At 37.8% G+C, this 19,746-nt stretch overlaps 1 protein-coding gene across 1 annotated transcript in view; it reads right to left on the bottom strand.

The window, feature by feature from the left end:
- Window positions 1-19,746, bottom strand: part of PLA2R1 (phospholipase A2 receptor 1) — a 130,677-nt gene that overhangs the window by 90,688 nt on the left and 20,243 nt on the right. The window contains 5 exon segments of the mRNA XM_082395228.1: window positions 265-422; window positions 1,718-1,912; window positions 5,103-5,246; window positions 6,062-6,175; window positions 11,169-11,342. Of these exon segments, the coding sequence (XP_082251354.1) occupies window positions 265-422; window positions 1,718-1,912; window positions 5,103-5,246; window positions 6,062-6,175; window positions 11,169-11,342 (785 nt within the window).

The raw sequence follows: 19,746 nt of genomic DNA, 5'->3' as shown, positions 1-19,746 counted from the left end.
GAGAGCCCTCCTTGACTGTCTTGTCTGAAGTAGCTGTCCCAACCCAAGTTTCTCACCATCTTGAACCTATGTCCTCAGAACTATCATCACAACTATAATTACCATGTGTTTTTAGTGTGTATATGTTTTACTGCTTAGCGTGGAAGCCCCAGGAGGAGCAGGCACTGTGCCTGTCTTGGTCTCTGCCACAGCCCAAGTCCCTGGCACAGGTGGCCCTCAGTACAAGTCCAGCAAAGTGAGCATTGAACAAATGAATCAACTTACAGATTGCTCTGCTGAGACACATAGCTGGCTTCTATTTGGAAAAATTTGGGGCTCAAGTGTGTGCCAATTAGTAAAGATGACTGAGGAGCCATCAGACCATTCAAAGGAAACTGGAATTTTATTGTTGCTCAAACCAATCCATGTTTCTGATGCATTTTCTGCAAGAGATAAACGTAAATTACTTACAAGAATCATAGTATCTGCAAAGGCGATAACACAGAGGGGCTATTACCAATATATACCACTTTGTATGTGATTTCTTCTTTGTTTCTTCTTGGAATGAAACCTTTTTAAGTTTTGGTATAAAATACCTGCTTAAACCTTTCCCCCCTTAATCTATCCAGATCTGCTCAATATAGGCCTTATAAGTGAGGCAGAGTGTCAGTGAAAGCCAGGGCAAGGACAAAGCTTAAGCAAGTCAGATTGCTGGGACTCTAGTTAGTTCGTGCTACAGTATGGAAAGTAGATCTGAAAAGTCTGGTTTTTCTTCTGCCTCTATAAAGGAAAAATAGGAAGGTCAATCGAATTAAGAAAAGGCACTTAGAAAAAAGACTTTTGATGATGTCTAGCTTTACTTTTTTTTCTTTTGGCTAGGAAAAAAAAAGGAGCAGAAATTCTTAGAAGCATTGAATAGGAGCAGTGGGGTTGCTGGAAAAGTAAATAAAATAAAGCTTGCCAGTCTAGGTAGGGCGAAAAGACCCTCGATGGCTGGGAGAGTGTTCCAGTGCCCTGCTGACACAGCGGCAGTCACAGGATTCTTTCAATCCCAAATGTGAAGGGTGAGGAACAATGACAGAAGGAGTTTTGTTTTCACTCCAAACTAAAACCTAACACTGAAATAGAGTAGACGCTGGATTTTTCCACTAAAAAAAGATTTAATCTCAGTCAATGATTTCAATGTTTTCCAGCAGAATTCTATGTCCATATATGACATAGGTAGGGGCAGATCTGCTCTGGTGGGTAAAGCAGGGTGGAGGCCTCAGAGCTTGGAACCCCTGAATATGCTACACAGCTTGAAAAACACCACACCAAATAAATTACCCATTTTCACTGGCTAAAGTTATTTAAATCTAATCATTTTTGTAAGGAATTTCCTTGATTGCTTGGATTACATGGTCGCAGCACATTACTGCTATCTAGTGCTCATTATGCTAAATTACAGGTTCAGGTTTTTCAAATTAGAAGTTTTAGGAAATGACCTTTCCCCCTTAAAAAAAACCCAAAAAATGAAAACATCTAATATATCTGGAATCTATGAGATGTTACAAAGTTTCTGAATATGTATTTTGTAAAAATTCAGTGAATTTTCACTCCTGGATATTATTTGAAATTTCAGATACATGTGCCATAAAGAATCAATTTTAAATAGCTTAATTTCTTTTCAACTTCACTGATAAAGAGAGTTACTACATTATATTTCATACTTCTTGAACCAAAGACACTTGGCACTCACCATCTCCAAGGAGGGTTACAAGAAACTCCACTTCTGCTAACGAATCTACGTCTATTAATGCACTGTTATTGGACTGGCAAGAATGCAAAGCTTCATTCCAGGTCTTTTTTTCTTTCTGAAGTTGATAGCAATTACGATTGTGGGGATTCCAGCCAGGCTCACAGTGGGTAGCATAATATTTCCAAGCATCGTTTTCTTTTTGAACCAACAAAAAACGAAGTTATTTTCCACAATTGTTTTAACATTACTTATTACCCCAATATAAATCACCATTAATATATGATTATTTTTTCAATTTGAAAAACAGAAGCGTATGGTACAATAAGATATAGATCATAGCATTCTAGACCTTCAGACTTGAAAAGGATCCCATCTATGATCTGGATCTAGGATCTAATGGATCTCAGTGCTTCATTTTCCAGATGAGCTATCTAAGGCACAAAGAGGTTAAGGAGACTTGATAAAGGTCATACAACCAAAGTGAGAGTCAGGGCTAGATATAAAATTTAGCATTTAGAGCTATCCATTTAAAAAAGCCTTTTTACACTAAAAAAGGAGTATTATGGAACACAATTTAAATGCTTTTTAAAGAATTTTATATACAGTAGTAGGTGGGGGGGGGGTAGATAGTTATTCTCAGCTGAAAAGAATCTGAAATTCTGGCCACTTTCTCTAGAGCAGAGATGATAGCTTTTATTTTGGGGGTCAGGCTGAGTGCCTCTGATGTCCCTCTGGGTTTATATGGACTCTGGGTTCGACTTACAGCAAAATAATGCCACGACGCTTTGACACTGGCAGGGAAGGCAGCTGTGTGCATGCCAACTTTGGCTCTCCTCTTCCAGGAGCTTGCCCCCAGCCTGATGACAGCATTTTTACTTTGCTTTATTAACCACAACTGGGTGCCTCCCTTAAGCACTAACTTAGTTAGAAACAACTTCACTGCTAATTTGGGAAACAAGACATTCTTTTAAAATTGCTTCTAGGACTCTGACAGCTATTAGAATCACAGTGGATGAATGTTAAAACATTTAGATAGATAGATAATATCAACCTAAAAACACAGTCACAGAACCCCTTTAAAAAATGAACCCTAAACTTCACTCTAGAGGTAAGATAAAAAGATAAAGGAGGAACTTCTCTGATTGACGCAAGGGTGGAGATAAGGAAGGAACCTGGGGACCCTGGATGCACAGTTGGAAGACACTGGACTAGATCATCAAAAGTATTTGTTGGACTTGAAACAACAGCAGATAATCCAAACAAAGTTAGCTTAGCTGCCATCATTTCTGGTCTTCTGACCTCAATTAATAGATCAGGAGAGCAAATAAAATTGAAGAAAAGAAGGATAGCAGGAGGCAGTGCAGGAGGGCATAAGAAAAAACAATGAAGACAGAAGAAATTGAGGCAGGAAAATGAAAGGAAAAGAGGGAGGGACAGGACAATAACAGTGATAGCAATGTCAGCACATTCTTGACATAATGAAAAAATCTCTACCTAAAAAAATGATGATATGCTTCTTCTCACCCCCATATTCTACAATATCTTTAGGCTTAGCTACTTAAAGGAAAATAAAAGTTAAAGCTTAATTGTAAGAGGGTGTGGAGAAAAGGGAACCCTCCTACACTGTTGGCAGGAACGTAAATTGGTACAACCATTATAGAGAACAGTAAGGAGGTTCCTTAAAAAGCTGAAAATAGAGTTAACATATGATCCTGCAATCCCACTCCTGAAAACTCCAGAAAAGATGAAAACTCTAATTCAAAAAGATACATGCATCCCAATGTTCATAGCAGCACTATTTACAGTAGCCAAGATATGGAAGCAACCTAAATGTCCATCGACACATGAATGGATAAAGAAGATGTGGTACATATATACAATGGAGTACTACTCAGCCATAAAAAAGAATGAGATAATGCCATTTGTAGCAACATGAATGGACCTAGAGATTATCATACTAAATGAAGTAAGTCAGACAAAGGCAAATATCATATGATATCACTTATATGTGGAATCTAAAAAAATGATACAAATGAACTTATTTATAAAAGAGAAATAGACTCACAGACATTGAAAACAAACTTATGGGTATCAAAGGAGAAAGGGGGGGATAAATTAGAAGTTTGGGATTAACAGATACACACTACTATATGTAAAATAGATAAACAGCAAGGACCTACTGTATAGCACAGGGAACTATATTCAGTATCTTGTCATAACCTATAATGGAAAAGAATCTGAAAAAGAATATATATATATATATATATATACAACAAAATCACTTTGCTGTACACCTGAAACTAAATTAACTATACCTCAATTTTAAAAAGCTTAATTGGGGACTTCCCTGGTGGTGCAGTGGTTAAGAATCTGCCTACTAATGCAAGGGACATGGGTTCGATCCCTGGTCCTGGAAGATCCCACATGCCGCGGTGCAACTAAGCCGGTGAGCCACAACTACTGAGCCTGTGCTCTAGAGCCCGCAAGACACAACTACTGAAGCCCGCATGCCCGTGCTCCACAACAAGAGAAGCCACGGCAAGGAGAAGCCCGCGCACCTCGACAAAGAGTAGCCCCTTCTCGCCGCAACTTGAGAAAGCCCGCGCACAGCAACGAAGACCCAACGCAGCAAAAAAAAAAATAAATAAATAAATCTATAAAAAATAAAATAAAATAAAAAAGCTTAACTGTATGGGATAATATTTTAGAAAGATAATTCAGATTATTATTTTAAATGTAGAGTTGTTTCTAATTATGCTGGTAATGATTCTTTGAAAATGGTTGTGTTTTTATCTCTACTTCCTGAGTTCAGACATTAATTCCATAGAAACTAAGAAGAAGTAATAGATCTTAAGAATAGAAATAACTGAGCTTCAGGTACTAGATTGTAATTATGTGGTATTTAAGTCTCAGGTACACCTAAAAGTTTTGTTTGTTATTTCAAGGAGGAAGTATTACTAATAAGAGATATAGAGTATGACAGGAGATCAATGAAGTAAAGAATTTTATAAAACTATTTTCTAATTCATATGTTTAATTTCTAGGGTAACCATAAATAAAACTCAACTAGAATAGAAAATGAAGCATATCTTGTTTTTCTAAGACAGAATGAATAAGAAAGCAAAGTTTTTAAAAAGAGAGGGAGAAAATGTTTTCTATACTTAGGTTATTTTACTTTAGTTTTTAGTAAAAACCTAAATGCGTTTATTAAATTCATGGTGCCTTTGGAATAACAGATCTTATCTTGTTACACATTTTTATTCATATAAAAACTAGCCTTAGCTAAGTTTAAATTATAAATTATTAGCAAAAAATAAAGGACTTTGAATATATTGAGAGGACAAGTAAGCAACTCATAAAAACAACTTAAAATAAAAACACTCACCAACTACTTCGTGATCAGTATGGTTTAGATATTTTTTACATATGTAAGGCAGAGTGGACTCACAATCCCGACTTCTCCAGGCATTTGGCATAAATGCATTAAATGTTCCACAGTGATATTCAACAAATGGCTCAAAATTTATTTCTGAAAATACAATGTGTGTGTACTTAATGTTAGAAGCAAAAGCAGTTAGTTCAATATATACTGAAATGTAGTTTTAGCATCAAGGAGGCAGCCCTTCTCTTTGGCATATGTAGTAAATCCTATAAGATATTATATTTATGATTTTGCAGTTGAAGTCCAGGCATGACAATGAAATGATTTCCCAAAGGTAGCAACAGCTGATTTTATTGTTTTAAGGTAGAGAGATACTTTGCAATCTGTTGCTATTATTTTTTCACAAAATGCAATCGTACTTTATTATATTTTCTAGTTATTCAAGGTTCAACTATAACAATCTTTTAAACAACACATTTAAACAGAATGTGAGTGCGTTGTATTACACAGTTAATGTAATTGACTTAGAATCCATAAGAAAAACCAATTTTCCTTTTTTTGTGTGAGACATACTGATGTAAGACAGTAATTGATCATATCTTTGGGCGGCAAAGGTTAACTGAAGAGAGAGGAAATTGACTAGGAGAGAGGGAAAAAATATACGAAAACGATCTGTACATAAACATCTACTTCTGAGATTTAATTTCTTATCTCTGTTGCTATTTTTAAAACAACTGACTAGAATCTTGGTTTTGACCCAAATCCTCCTGCAACCTTGGCTTACCTTCTCGGCCTCCATTTTCTCGTTCGGAAAAGCATGCCTTTTAGAAATTCAATCAGGCTTTAAAAATGTTTATAAGCCACTTTCACAATAACATGTCGTATATATATGTGGGAAATATTGCTATTTTAGGCTGTGGGACGATGCCACCTGTTGAAGGTAAACAAAACGCTGCAGGTACCTGGGTTCCAGTTCAGATAGTTGAGTGGTGTTCTATCAGACCACTGCCAACCAGCATTTTCATCTAGCTGATTCAGACCTATCCATACTTCCACTGCTTCACTGCCAAAGTGCTCTGAAATAAGAGAAATACGGAGCTTCAAAAAAAAAATCAATGTTACACGTCTTTCTTGTTTTCCTGTTCCTGGGGCATGGAGTCATAAATTAACTCCATCAATGACAGAAAAGGGTTTAAGTGCTACTAAACCCCACACTGGTGCTTCAGAGTAAAAAAAGCCAGCCTGAGAAACATGGCAGTCTCCTCAGGGCTCACTGACAGCAACTGTGAAGTGCTTAATCTAAGCATACAGGAATGCTGCCTCTCAACGGTCGTCAATCCATCAAGAGTTCATGGTTACAAATCTGAGACCATCTGACCTGTGTGAGCTTAACCACTTGAGGGTTTTAGAGGGGGAAGGAGGAAGTGCCCAGGGCCAGTCCTACAAAATGCCCCTCTGTCTTCCTTTTTTTTTTGCCACGTGTGTCTGGTGGCCTCAATCTGGAGGCTCAGGACTCAAGTATGCTGAGCTCAGGCTACCTCAGGCCCTGAGAAAGAGGAATAGGAAGAAATGCTATTAAATCTCTATAATGGGTATGTGTGTGCAGAGACCTAATGTTTACACTTGTCAATACTCTTGAAATATTTCATAGTTAAAAAATTGAACAATTTAGAGGACCTTTTCCTTAGGGGTCTGGCTAGGAAGGGGAAGGCAGATTAAGTGTTGTTAGTGTTGGGAGGCAAGCCCTCAAATTTAAGGTATGCTAAAGAAATGGGGGGAGGGCTGTCCAGTTGGAGAGCCAATGGGGGTTGTCCGGCCAAGAGGAGAGCATGATCCAAGGGACCAGAGTATGTAGAGGGATCAACAGCAGGTTGGCCAATCCAAAAATGGGCAGAAGACCTAAATAGACATTTCTCCAAAGAAGATATACAGATTGGCAACAAACACATGAAAGAATGCTCAACATCACTAATCATTAGAGAAATGCAAATCAAAACTACACTGAGGTATCACCTCACACCAGTCAGAATGGCCATCATCAAAAAATCTACAAACAATAAATGCTGGAGAGAGTGTGGAGAAAAGGGAACACTCTTGCACTGTTGGTGGGAATGTAAATTGATACAGCCACTATGGAGAACAGTATGGAGGTTCTTTCTTTAAAAAACTAAAAATAGAACTACCATATGACCCAGCAATCCCACTACTGGGCATATACCCTGAGAAAACCATAATTCAAAAAGAGTCATGTACCACAATGTTCATTGCAGCTCTATTTATAATAGCCAGGACATGGAAGCAACCTAAGTGTCCATCGACAGATGAATGGATAAAGAAGATGTGGCACATATATACAATGGAATATTACTCAGCCATAAAAAGAAATGAAATTGAGTTATTTGTAGTGAGGTGGATAGACCTAGAGTCTGTCATACAGAGTGAAGTATGTCAGAAAGAGAAAAACAAATACCGTATGCTAACACATATATATGGAATCTAAAAAAAAGAAAAAAAATGGTCATGAAGAACCTAGGGGCAGGATGGGAATAAAGACGCAGACCTACTAGAGAATGGACTTGAGGACACAGGGAGGTGGAAGGGTAAGCTGGGACAAAGTGAGAGAGTGGCATGGACATATATACACTACCAAATGTAAAATAGATAGCTAGTGGGAAGCAGCCGCATAGCACAGGGAGATCAGCTCGGTGCTTTTTGACCACCTAGAGGGGTGGGATAGGGAGAGTAGGAGGGAGGGAGACACAAGAGGGAAGAGATATGGGGATATATGTATATGTATAGCTGATTCACTTTGTTATAAAGCAGAAACTAACACACCATTGTAAAGCAATTATACTCCAATAAAGACGTTAAAAAAAAAAAATAGCAGGTTGGGGCCATGAGCAGTGCAAATGCTTCTTCAGCTTGGTGTGGGAGAAAGTTTTCTGTGGGCCCCTTCTCCTAACCATTGTGCCTCGGCTCCTCCTGTTTTAATTCAATTCCAGTTTTGTTATCAATGCTATGTAGAAACATGTGCATTGACATGCTTGTGTAGAAAAATATGCTTATCAAAATTGTAGAATTAGGGGAAATTTTTCTTTGGTTTTCCTTTTTGTGCACCTGAACTTTAAAAAATTACTCTGGAACAAGCATGTACCACGCGTGCTGTAATATTTGGGGAAAAAACAGTGTCAGAGACTTTAGTGAAAGTAACTAATTTTGTGACACTTTCAAATGTTGCCATTGAATCTTCTAATCTATAAAGGAGAGCATTGATCCCTTATGATTCATCTGCTTCAGAACCCAATTTATTCTGAGCCAGATGCAGGGGCCCTGCCTGAGACTGAGACCCTGACAGATAAGAGTTATAAATAGGGTGACTGTATGTCCCAGTTTGCCTGGAAAATTCATGGCTTATGCTGGTAGTTCCAGAATAAGTATTGATGGCAGAACCTTTTACTCTTCAAAGGGTCTCAGTTTGGATGATCGATTGTATGGTCACCAAGGTTGTAAAGATTAGTGCATTCACATCACAAGGCTGCAGCACCTTCTGTGATTGGGTATTTCGAAACAACAGTGGAAAACTGGAAGAAGCTAAACCTTTAAGGAAAGAGAAAAAGGTGCTTTATAATTTTGAGATCCCTGAAATCACTGGACAGAAACAGCATAACATTCATGGGCCCTGCCTTTCCAAGTTTCTGGGGCATAAACACAAGTCTCTTCCTAATGTCTATTTGGTTAGTCCTTCCAATAGCACCATTTGATTAAATCAAAACTGGTGTCATCATGACAGAAGGCAGAATGGAAGATGGATTGACAAGATGGAGAAATTTCCACATTTCATATCGGGGTAAGTACCAAGTGATGCTTTCAAGTAATCTACTTAAAATATTTAAGTATTAATTATTCTTACCTTAGAGTTATTTTGAATACCCTCTGTGTGACTGTTTTGACAGTACATATAAAAGAATCATTGTATAATTTCTAATCTGTGTTTAAAAGTACAAAAATAGTCTACTTAGCTTTACAAGTAAATTGGCTCACAATTCTGTAATAGTAAATGCAAACTTAAATTCCTTTGGCTATTTCCTGGCATTTGTGGCAGTTTAGATAATTCCTTATACCATAGTTAATGTTCATCAGCGATTAACAAGAAACAGTAGACTATTCTCAACATTAAAAAATACCTTGGTCAGAACAAGCTTCTGTCTTTATGAATACTCCTCTGTTTTCCCAATCTAAACAGTCCCCGAAATCTAATTATAAAATTGTGTTATTTAAATCAAAGTCTCTGACATATCTTAGTCCTTTAATCTTTATTCAAGTCTGATAAGTCTAAACTCTCTTATTAAAGATCCTAGCAGTCAAAATAGATAACAATTGTAATTCATAAATGGTGCACAAAATTTTCTATAAATACCATTACAGGCTAATAATGATTTTGGAAATGGGTGTTTTCCCGCAATATGACTCACTCAGATCAGTTTCAGTGATAATTTCCCACTTTTGCAAGTCTGTGGGGAAAGGGGCAGACATATACTGTTCATGCATTTGTTACAATCCTTCTAGAAGTTATTAGTGACTTTCAAAAGCCTTAAAATGTGCTTCCTCTTCCACCCAGTGAATCCACTTCTACAAACTTAGAGAGAAATAATCGGGGATCTATGCACAAAGGTATGTGAGGGATGGTTTTCCATAGCAACAAATAAGTAAATAAAAACAAAATAAAGAATTTTATCTACCTATCCCTATCTAATATTTGGAGATTAGCTAAATATATTATCTCTAACCTGTATCACTATGTAACCATTAAAAACCATGATGTAGATCTATATTTATAGACATGGACAGATGTTCATTCTATGCAGGTAAATTACATAAGCATGTAACTAAACTGTGCGCATAGTTGCTGTTAAATGTTTAACACATACTGAGTGTTTGTTTTGTGTGCCAGGCACTTTTCTAAATTTTAACCTGTTCTATAACATGTAATTCTCACCACCAAAAAGTAGGTATTGTTATTATTTCCACTTGATAGAGGGGGGAAGTTGAGGCACAGAGAGGTTAATTTACTTCTTTAGCACTGCTAGTAAGTGATGGAGGTGGGATTCAAACCCATGCAGGTGGCTCTTTGCCCTGTTCCTAACCTCTGTGCAACAACTGCCTCATGTTTTTATTTAATATCATTTTTCATAGATACTAGGGATTATGCATGCATTTGTATGTTTTTTTGCAAAAGAAACATGGTTATCTCTGGATTGTGGAACTATGAGGGTTTTTCCTTTGGTTTTCTTTCTGTATACTTGAACTTTTAAAATTATCCTAGAATGATTTTATTATTGTTATTCTAGAAGAAACATGTGCAATATAATTTGGAAAAAAGCATCAGAAACTTTTTAATGAAAGTGACTAATTTTGTGACACTTTCAAATGTTTCAGAAAGATTTTTAAATGCTGCATGTACACGTCTACAAACACATTTAATCCATAAAAGAGAAGTAAAAAGAGAGTTTAGGTGAGAAGTTGAAATAGATCAGACCCAGCTCCTTAGCAGTCTTTTGACAGTTTATGTTATTACTTTACAGCGTTAGTTAACATGTGTGTGCTTTTGCTTTTCCAATTAAATTTTAAGTTCTTTGGCATCCACTGGAAACCCTACTACTACACACAGTGATGACAGGTAAGATTTTGTTTAATTAGTAAACAGCTTAATTATTTATAAATGGAAACGGAATGGCTAAGCTCCCCAGCAAAGCAGAAATTCGGACTTAAGTTCAGAAGTCTCCCTATGCACTTGTTGGAGCTGAAAATTCTCCTGGGTCCCTTGCTGTAGCCTCAACTTCTCTTTTCCAAGGGGGAGAAAATAAGAGAGGCATGGCCAGGTGTCAAATGGAATGGCCCAGGGTTCAGTTCAAAATTCTGGGTGTGAGTTTGGGCCATGTTAATAACAGAAAAATATTTTCCAAGGGACCTTTTTTTTTTCCAGAAGGTATCTTGGCATACATGGACATAACTGTAAACACCAATCATTTTAATTGTACCAACATCAATGTGCATCATCCACCTACTTACTCCTTATGAAATTTTCTTCAGTCTCATCTGCAATACTTAATAATGCACCTCCTTGCATCTGGCATGAAGAGTGTGCCTCGCTCCAGGAGAGGGAGGAAAGCAGGTTGAATTGGTAGCAAATGTGTGAATTGAGATCCTTCTCCCAGACAGCGTCACAACCCACCTCTGTAGATGCTGAAAACAAAATCCATTAAAACATTATAATCTTATTTTATTTTTACAGCGATACATTTCTAAGATGAATTTGAATGGCATGATTCTAGCTTGCAACTCCTAAAACTTCAGAGCCCTTATCTATTCTTGATTAGGTCTTTATGATGAAATCTGCATTGTTTTCCCATAAGCACTTTATTGGTAAAACTTGTTCAAGATTGAAAGGAAATTCAAGAAATTATCAATAAAGAAGCTCTGATCCTTTCTGGGAAAATGACATCAGCTATTTTTAAGAGAAGGAAATATAATTGGAGTATAGATATTTGTGAAAATAACATCTGAATTCTTTAAAGTCAGAACTTTATACTGAAAGCTGTGTGAACTGAAGTATTTATTTGAGATAGATGCAAATATTGTTTCAAAAAGCTTTTCCCTGCAAATACCAAAATGCTAGATGGAATAAAAGGGATACAGTAGAAACATGACCCTAAAATGAACAGAAGTTTTCAAATAAACATTGAGAACAGGAGCACTGATATTTAGTTTAAGAAAATTCTTTCAGTCAAAAGGAGGAGAAGCAAAATCCACTTGCAAAACATTGGCCAAGGATTGTGTAGTTTGCTTAAAAGTAAATTTAATAAAATATGAAACATGGATCTGGAATCTGAAGTTTATTGAAATAACAGAAAATGAAGACCTACTTTGGGTGATTTTGCTGAAATTTTAAATCAAACCCTAAGGTGAACCTAAGCAGCCATAAAAATTACCTGAAATCAAACTCAGCCAAAGAATTTCATAATGTAGACAATGTGAACCATGCTACAGCACGAGTGTAACTGATGGTCAGACAATCTGCTAAAATCTAGAACAACTTTTCCCGAAGTACAATCCACAGAGTATTACAACTTCAAGAGCTCTCCAAGAAAAGCTGGGACATAGTGCATATGTAGCTTCCTCTGGGGAATTCATAATATACAACAGCATATTAAAGGCTCTGAGAAGTTCTCTAATAAACAGCTTAATTTTAATTCAATATACTTCAAACTTATTTGACAATGAAATCTTTTTTGTTTTCTTTTTCCCACAATACTTAGTTAGATGGCTCCCTTGGGAATGTGGGAAGTTTGTTTTCATGTCTGGTTGCAATGTGCCTTCCCAGAACTGAGTTAGTTAAGGAGAAGTTATTACATAAATCTAAGGTTGTCTACAGAGTTTCCTGACTGACACGTGTATTTATAGAAGGATCCAAGATTGAAGGAGGACCTATCACCAAGAAGACAAGTCTATCACCGAGGAAAACTGTAGGAAGAGGAAGAGAAAGGGAGGAGGACATCTTCAGTAATCATCTTGCCCTGGTGGCAGAAATTTCCCCACTGAGTTTGAATCCTTAGAGACCGTCTTCAGTTAAAAAGCTACGCCATCCATGAGATGGACAGCACACTAAGCATTATCAGACATCAGTTTAGCCCTGTTCATCCCGTGTGAGAGCTGAGGCCATGAAAGAGGAACAGGGGAGTGTTTACAATTTCAGTGTGCATAAAAATCACTTAGCCAGCTTCTTAAAAAAACCACAGGTTCCTGGTTCTCAGTCTCAGAGATTTTGAATTGGAAGGTCAGGGTTGGGATTCAGAAAGCTGACTTTCTAAGTATTACTGATTCTAATGCAAATGGTTCACAAAGCAAACACTGGGGAACCCTGGCTTGAAAGAAATCATCTGAAGCACTTCCCAAGGAGAGCAGGTATGAGTAGCCTTTGGCTACTAGAAGATAGTAGGATGTCAGAAGGGGAGATAGGAGGAGGATGTCAAAGGGAGAGATCTGGGTATAGGGTACCTGCCTCTCATCTACTGCCTTGGGTAAAGATTTGATGATAAGTCCTAAATATAAGCCTCCATGGTAAGCCATGCCATGATAAGAAAAGGTTCGGAGGACACTTCAGTTGATCTCATTCTCATTTTTGCCAAGAGTTGGTCCTGCCCTTTCAACAGGACATGGATTACGCTACATAAAACAGCTTTTTGCAGAAATCTGCCTGAATTCTATACATTAAACAGTTAAGATGAGAGGCTTGCAGGTGATCCTGTCTGTGCTACAAATTACATTGCCCAGTTTTGTTAGATTTCCCCTGGCTTTGTGTTATCTGTGCCAGTTCTTAAGGTTAATCAAAAGGAAACTCCCGGTCAAATGTTTGCAAAAGGTGCCCATATTCTTCTAACAAGGCAGTCCATTTGTCATTAAAATTTGGTTTTAACTAAAATATAAGAATTTGTATTCCTATGCCGTCAGACACAAGTCCTCTCTTTGCATCTCTAGATGGGCTGCATGTGACTCCAAGGATCTGATTTGAAGATTTCATGGTAACAAGTGGAATGAAAGTGCCACCTTGGGCCTGGGCACTGTGATGTGTTCTTCTGATCTCCCTTCAGGACCAAAGGCTTTATTTCCCCAGCTGCCAGCAGACACCTCTCAACATGAAGCCTTCTTCAAGGATTGCCTTGGCTGAAGAGGCTCTTTGCCCAATATCACTCTCCCTTCCTAAGGGCAGTCTGCAAACCATGACTGGTCAGTGCAGGGCTATAAGACCCCCTCCTCTCACCCCACCTAGGGGCAAATCCAGCCTGAGAACTCCTTGTGGGTCAGTGTGGGGAGTCACCAGCCCTGCATCACCGTCCTGTGAAATCCTGCTCTCTTCCCTTCGTTTCCGTGCGTATCAATCCTGAGACCCCTCCCCAGGGGGCCTCCTGCATGCTCATCTTGGCCTCGGAGACTGTCCCCCGGGAACTCCCTTGCCACAGGGTCCCGTCCTGGCCTGGGGCATTTGCGTGTATTTACTCTTAATCCTCTTGCTTATTCATAACTAACTTCTGCTTCTAAGCCACTGAAAATTACAGGCTGGTACATTTACTTTTTCTTGAAAAATTCTAATCTAAGGGATACCATCAGATTGTTATATTTCTTTGCATCTTTGGTTGTCTTTATGTCATCTCTTCTGTCGCTAAATTCTGAGCTCCTTGAAGGAAGCAACTATGTCCTATATATCTTTGCATCTCCTACTGTTTGAAGAAAGATTGCCAAAATCTTTTGCATGATAGTGATTTTTTTTCCCCTTTCAAAATACACCTTTCTTCTAATGAACTGAAGTATATTCACATCAACACCGATTTTATTATAGATTATGACTAAGGTGCAGCCATTTCTCCTTCTCTATTAATATGGCTTTTTTGTCATCCCTAAGGATACAGCTTTGTCATTGTCCCAGGTGTATCTTTCCTGCCACTTTAAAAAATGGTTGAATTCTTTTAAAAAAAAGAACTCTTATACTATTCAAGCAACTCCAGGCTACAAAGTTACTGTTTTTCTCTCTCTTTGGTCTTTCATACACTCAGCAAATAGTTATTGAATATCTGCTCCCTGAAAAGTGCTTTGTTGGTAGATCTCATGTAAAAGGGATACCAAACCAAGTCAGGACTTCCTGCTGTTCCTCCCCAATGCCTTACATGCTCCTTGGTAGCCCTGATCACGGTTGAGATTAAATGACGTGTTATGGGATTGCTTATTGATTGTCTGTTTTTCCTGATAAAATTAAGTACCAGGAAAGCAGGTACCATGTTCCGTCTTTTTCATGTTATTTCCCAAGCTTGCCCATCAGAATTTAAAGGTAGTTAGGCAGAGGAGACTATGCTATCAAAGGAAGCTGAGAAGTGGTGCCCACAAAGGAAAGAGGAAAACTAGTAGGTATGGGTCCCAGAAGCCCAAGGAAAGAGATGGTGTCAGTTTGTTACACGTTGTTGAATCTTTCAGTAAGATGAGGACTGAGTCCATTAGTGACTTTATGGAGTGCGTTCCAGCAGAGGAACCCAATCATCTGCCTTCTCCGTGCCTGCATCCAACAGATGAGCACTGCCAAGGAAAGTCATCTGATGGGTTCATTATCAACCACCCCCAATACTTCCTGGAAACATTACCGGTTTTCCCTAATAAGCTTGCTCTCCCAGCAGCCACGGTGTTCATTTCACACCTTTCCTGTTGTCCAAACCTCTCACTCTTTCTTCCCCCTCTTCAGAGAAAGTCCACAGCCACTGGACTAGTTTCTCCTCATTTTCCCCATCACTTAATCCATCAACCTTCTTGGACCTGTACTATCCTCTCCTTCTTCCCTCCCATGGAGAAGTTGTCTTTACATCCATAAAAGGTCAGTCTGTCCATCTCTGATCTGGACCCTACTTCCTTCTGCCTTCTGAGAGACCATATTTATTTCACCAATTGTTTCACTTCCCTGCATCCTCAACCGCTTTCTGTTAGATCCTTTCCAGATGCATTCAAAGATGACCTAGCAGCTCTCATCCTTAAAAGACAAGAAACAAAAAACTCCCTCCCTTGGCCTCCCCATCGTAGTCTCTGCCTTTTCTCTACCCCCATTAATCACATATTTTTATACGTATGCTGTCTCCAATTTCTCATCTCTCATTTACTCTTTAAAAAAAACAGTTTCACTGAGATATAATTAACATGCCATATAACTCACCCATTTAAAGTATACAGTTCAATGGTTTTTAGTATATTCAAAGCATTGTGCAACTATCACCACAATCAAGTTTAGAACATTTTTGTGGGAACCCAATTCCCATTAGCAGTCACTTACCATTCTTCCCTCAGTCCTCACCCCTACCTCCAGCCCAAGGCAACCACTAAGCTAGTGTCTGTCTCTATAGATTTGCTTATTCTGAACATTTCATATAAGTGGAATTATACAGTGTGTGATCTTTTTGTGACTGGCTTCTTTCACTTAGCATAATGTTTCCAAGGGTCATCCATGTTGTAGCATGTACCAGTACTTCATTTCTTTACATTGCCCAATAATATCCCATTAAATACTACTGGGTATACTACATGTTATTTATGCATTCATCAATAGGTAGACATTTGGGTTGTTTCTATTTTTTGGCTATTATAAATAATGTTGCTATAAGCATTTGTGTAAAGGTTTTTGTGTAGGTATATGTTTTCATTTCTCCTGGATATATACTTAGGAGTAGAATTAGGGGCCATATGGTAACCCAATGTTTGACCTTTTAAGGAACCGACAGACTGTTTTCCAAAGCAGCTGTATCCTTTTACAATCCTTCCAGCAGTGGATGAGAGTTCCAATTTCTCTATACTCTTGTCAGCATTTGTTATTGTCTGTCTCTTTGATTTTAGCCATCCTGTGGGATGTAAAGTGGTATCTCACTGTGATTTTTGTTTGAATTTCCCTGATGGCTAATGATACTGAGCATCTTTTCATGTGGTTATTGGCCATTTGTAAATCTTTTTTTGGAAAAATGTCTATTCAGACACTTTACCCATGTTTAAACTGGGATTTTTGTCTTTTTATTATTGAGTTATGAGTTCTTTATATATTCTAGATATAGGTCCCTTATTAGATATCTGATTTGCAAATATTTTACCCCATTCTGTGGGTTGTCTTTTCACTTTCTTGACTGTGTTCTTTGAAACACAAAAATTTTTGATTTTGATGAAGTTCAACTTATCTATTTTTTTCTTTTGTTGCTTGCATTTTGGTGTCATATCTAAGAATTCATTGCATTTTCAAGATCATGAAGATTTACCCCTATGTATTCTTGTAAGAGTTTTATAGTTTTATCTCTTCCATGTACATTTTTAAAATCTATTTTGAGTTAATCTTTTTATAAAGTGAGAGATAGGAGTTTAATTTTATTATTTTGAATGTGGAATCCAGTTTCCCTGCACCATTTTTTGAAAAGACTATTGTTTCCCCATTGAATTGTCTTGGCATCCTTGTCAAAAATCAATTAATCATAAGTGTGGCCTCTCAATTTTATTCCATTTTGACAGTATCACATTGTCTTGATTACAGTTGCTTTGCATAAGTTTTGAAAATGAGAAGTGTAAGTCCTCCATCTTTGTTCTTCCTTTTCATGATTATTTTGGCTCTTCTGGGTCCTTTGAATTTCCATGTGAATTTTAGGATGAGCCTGTCAATTTCCACAAAGGAGTCAGTTAGGATTTTGATAAAGATTGCTGTAGTAGTGCCATCTTAGCAATATTAAGTCCTCGATCACATGAACATGGAATGTCTTTCCATTTATTTAATTTTCTTTAATTTCTTTCAACAATATTTTGTAGTTTTTAGAGATAAGTTTTTCATGTCTTTTGTTAAATTTTTCCTAAGGATTTTATCCTTTTGGATGTTACAATAAATGGATTTGTTTTCTCTTTGTCTCTTTTTTGATTTGTTTTCTTAATTTAATTTCTGGATTGTTCATTGCTACAGTATTGAAGTACAGTTGATTTTTGTATATTGATCTTGTATCCTGTGAATGAGTCTATTTGTTGTAGTAGTTTTTTTAGTGGACTACTTAAAATTTTATACATACAGGATCATGTCATCTGCCAATAGAGATAGTTTTACAACCCCCTTTCCAATCTGGATGACTTTAATTTTCTTGCCTACTTGCCCAGGCTAGAACCTCCAGTACAACGTTGAATAGAGGTGTTGAGAGTGGATAGTCTGTCTTATTCCTGATCGTATGGGAAAGCATCTAGTCTTCTACCATTAAGTATGCTGGCTGTGGGTTTTTCAGAGATGCCTTTTATCAGGTTGAGGAAATTCTCTTCTGTTTTTAGTTTAGTTTTGTTTTTTTCATGAAGGGATGTAAAGTTTTGTCAAATGTTTTTTCTGCACCTATTGAGATAAATGTGTGTCCTTTCTCCTATTTATATAGGTATTACATTAATTGATTTTCAGATTTTCAAGCAATCTTACATTCTTGGGATAAGTTCCAGTTGGTCATGGGGTACAATTCTTTTTATATGTTGTTGGATTCTGTTTACTAGTATTTTGTTGAGGATTTTTGCATGTATATTCATAAGAGATATTAGTCTGTAGTTTTCTTTTCTTGTGATGTCTTTAGTTTCAGTACCATGGTAATACTGGCCTCATAAAATGAATCGGGAAGTGTTCCTTCCTTCTTCTTCTGTTTTTCTATTTACTCTTTAACCCACTCAATCGGGTAACTAGAGTATATCTTGTCAAGGCCATCAATGACCTCCATGTTGCCAGATCCAACAAACACTTAGTTTCAGACCTTGTCAAATCAGGCCCTTCAGCAGCATTCACCTGAATGTGAACTTCATTAGAGCAGGCACCATGACTTTCATCTTTCACATTTGTGGTTATAATGACAGCACCCATCTGAGTGCTTGGTGCATAGCAGGTGTTCAATACATATTTGTGGAAAAGAGTGAATGAATGGTTTGTGGAAATGGAGGTCAGGCATACATCTTCATAGAAGCCAAGAAGAGACAGTGCTCTGAGGAACGAAAGCAAGGTGAAGGGTTGTAGACAATTCTTTTGAGAAGTCTGTCTATGCAGGGGATGAGAGAGATAGGTATTTTCAGGAGGCTGAAGTGGAGATGAAGGAGTTGTATTATTTTAAGATGTTATTTTAAGACGTGAGTAGGTTTAACTGCTAATGAGAAGGATGCATCATTCATCTATGTTAGAGTAAGAGTGTGCATTGGAATCACCTAGAAGGCTTGTTAAAACACAGATTGCTGGGGCTGTACTTCTAGAATGTCTGATATAGGTGTCTGGGATGTGGCTGGTAATTTGCATTTCTAGCAAGTTCTCAGAGAATGCTGATGCTGCTGGAACCACACTTTGAGAAACACTGAGATACAAGTTGGAGAAGATTGGACGGGAGGCTCCAGAGTCCAGATGGCGAGATTTGCCCTAGGTAGGAGGAGGACCACTATTGCACAGGAAGGAGAAAAAGGAGATGGGTGCAAACCCAGGTAGGCTTAAAGGTTTGGGAGCAGGAAGTTGTCAAAACTTCCCTTCTGATGGATCCTGTTTTCTTTGAGAGATAGGGATTGAGGTCATCTCTTAAGAGTTGGGAAGGAGAATGTAGGGCAGGGTTAGAAGTCAGGGGAGAGTAGAGAGGTTTGTATGACCCTTGCCGGGAGTGAGAGAGCAGCATGACAAGAGACACGTAATAATACTGCTGACAAAGCTGAGGTTGGCACTCATACATCAATATTGGTACCTATCTGCTCTGTTACATCATTCAAGTTACTGATAAAAATTGTATCAGGTGAATAAGGTTCCAGGGCAATCAGATCATCCCAGAGGTTGGTACCCTAAAAATATCTCAAACTAACTAAGCCTGACTCTCCAGCTGTGTAAGACACACAACCAGGACGGACATAGTATGACACAGAATTGCCTCTAAACAAACCCAGAAAGATTCCTCTATATCATCCTTGTTCTAGAAGATCTATAGTGACAGATGTTTTATCATATCCCTCCCTGCTAGTGTGTTTTTGTATGTGTTTATTAGCACTAAATTTACATTGTGCTTACTTACAATCAACGTTTTTAAAAAAAGGCATCATTCTACAT

This window comes from Balaenoptera borealis (genome assembly GCF_965194805.1).
Source record: "Balaenoptera borealis genome assembly, chromosome: 6".
In the NCBI taxonomy this organism is placed as follows: domain Eukaryota; kingdom Metazoa; phylum Chordata; class Mammalia; order Artiodactyla; family Balaenopteridae; genus Balaenoptera; species Balaenoptera borealis.
This window is presented reverse-complemented; position numbering and strand designations above follow the sequence as displayed.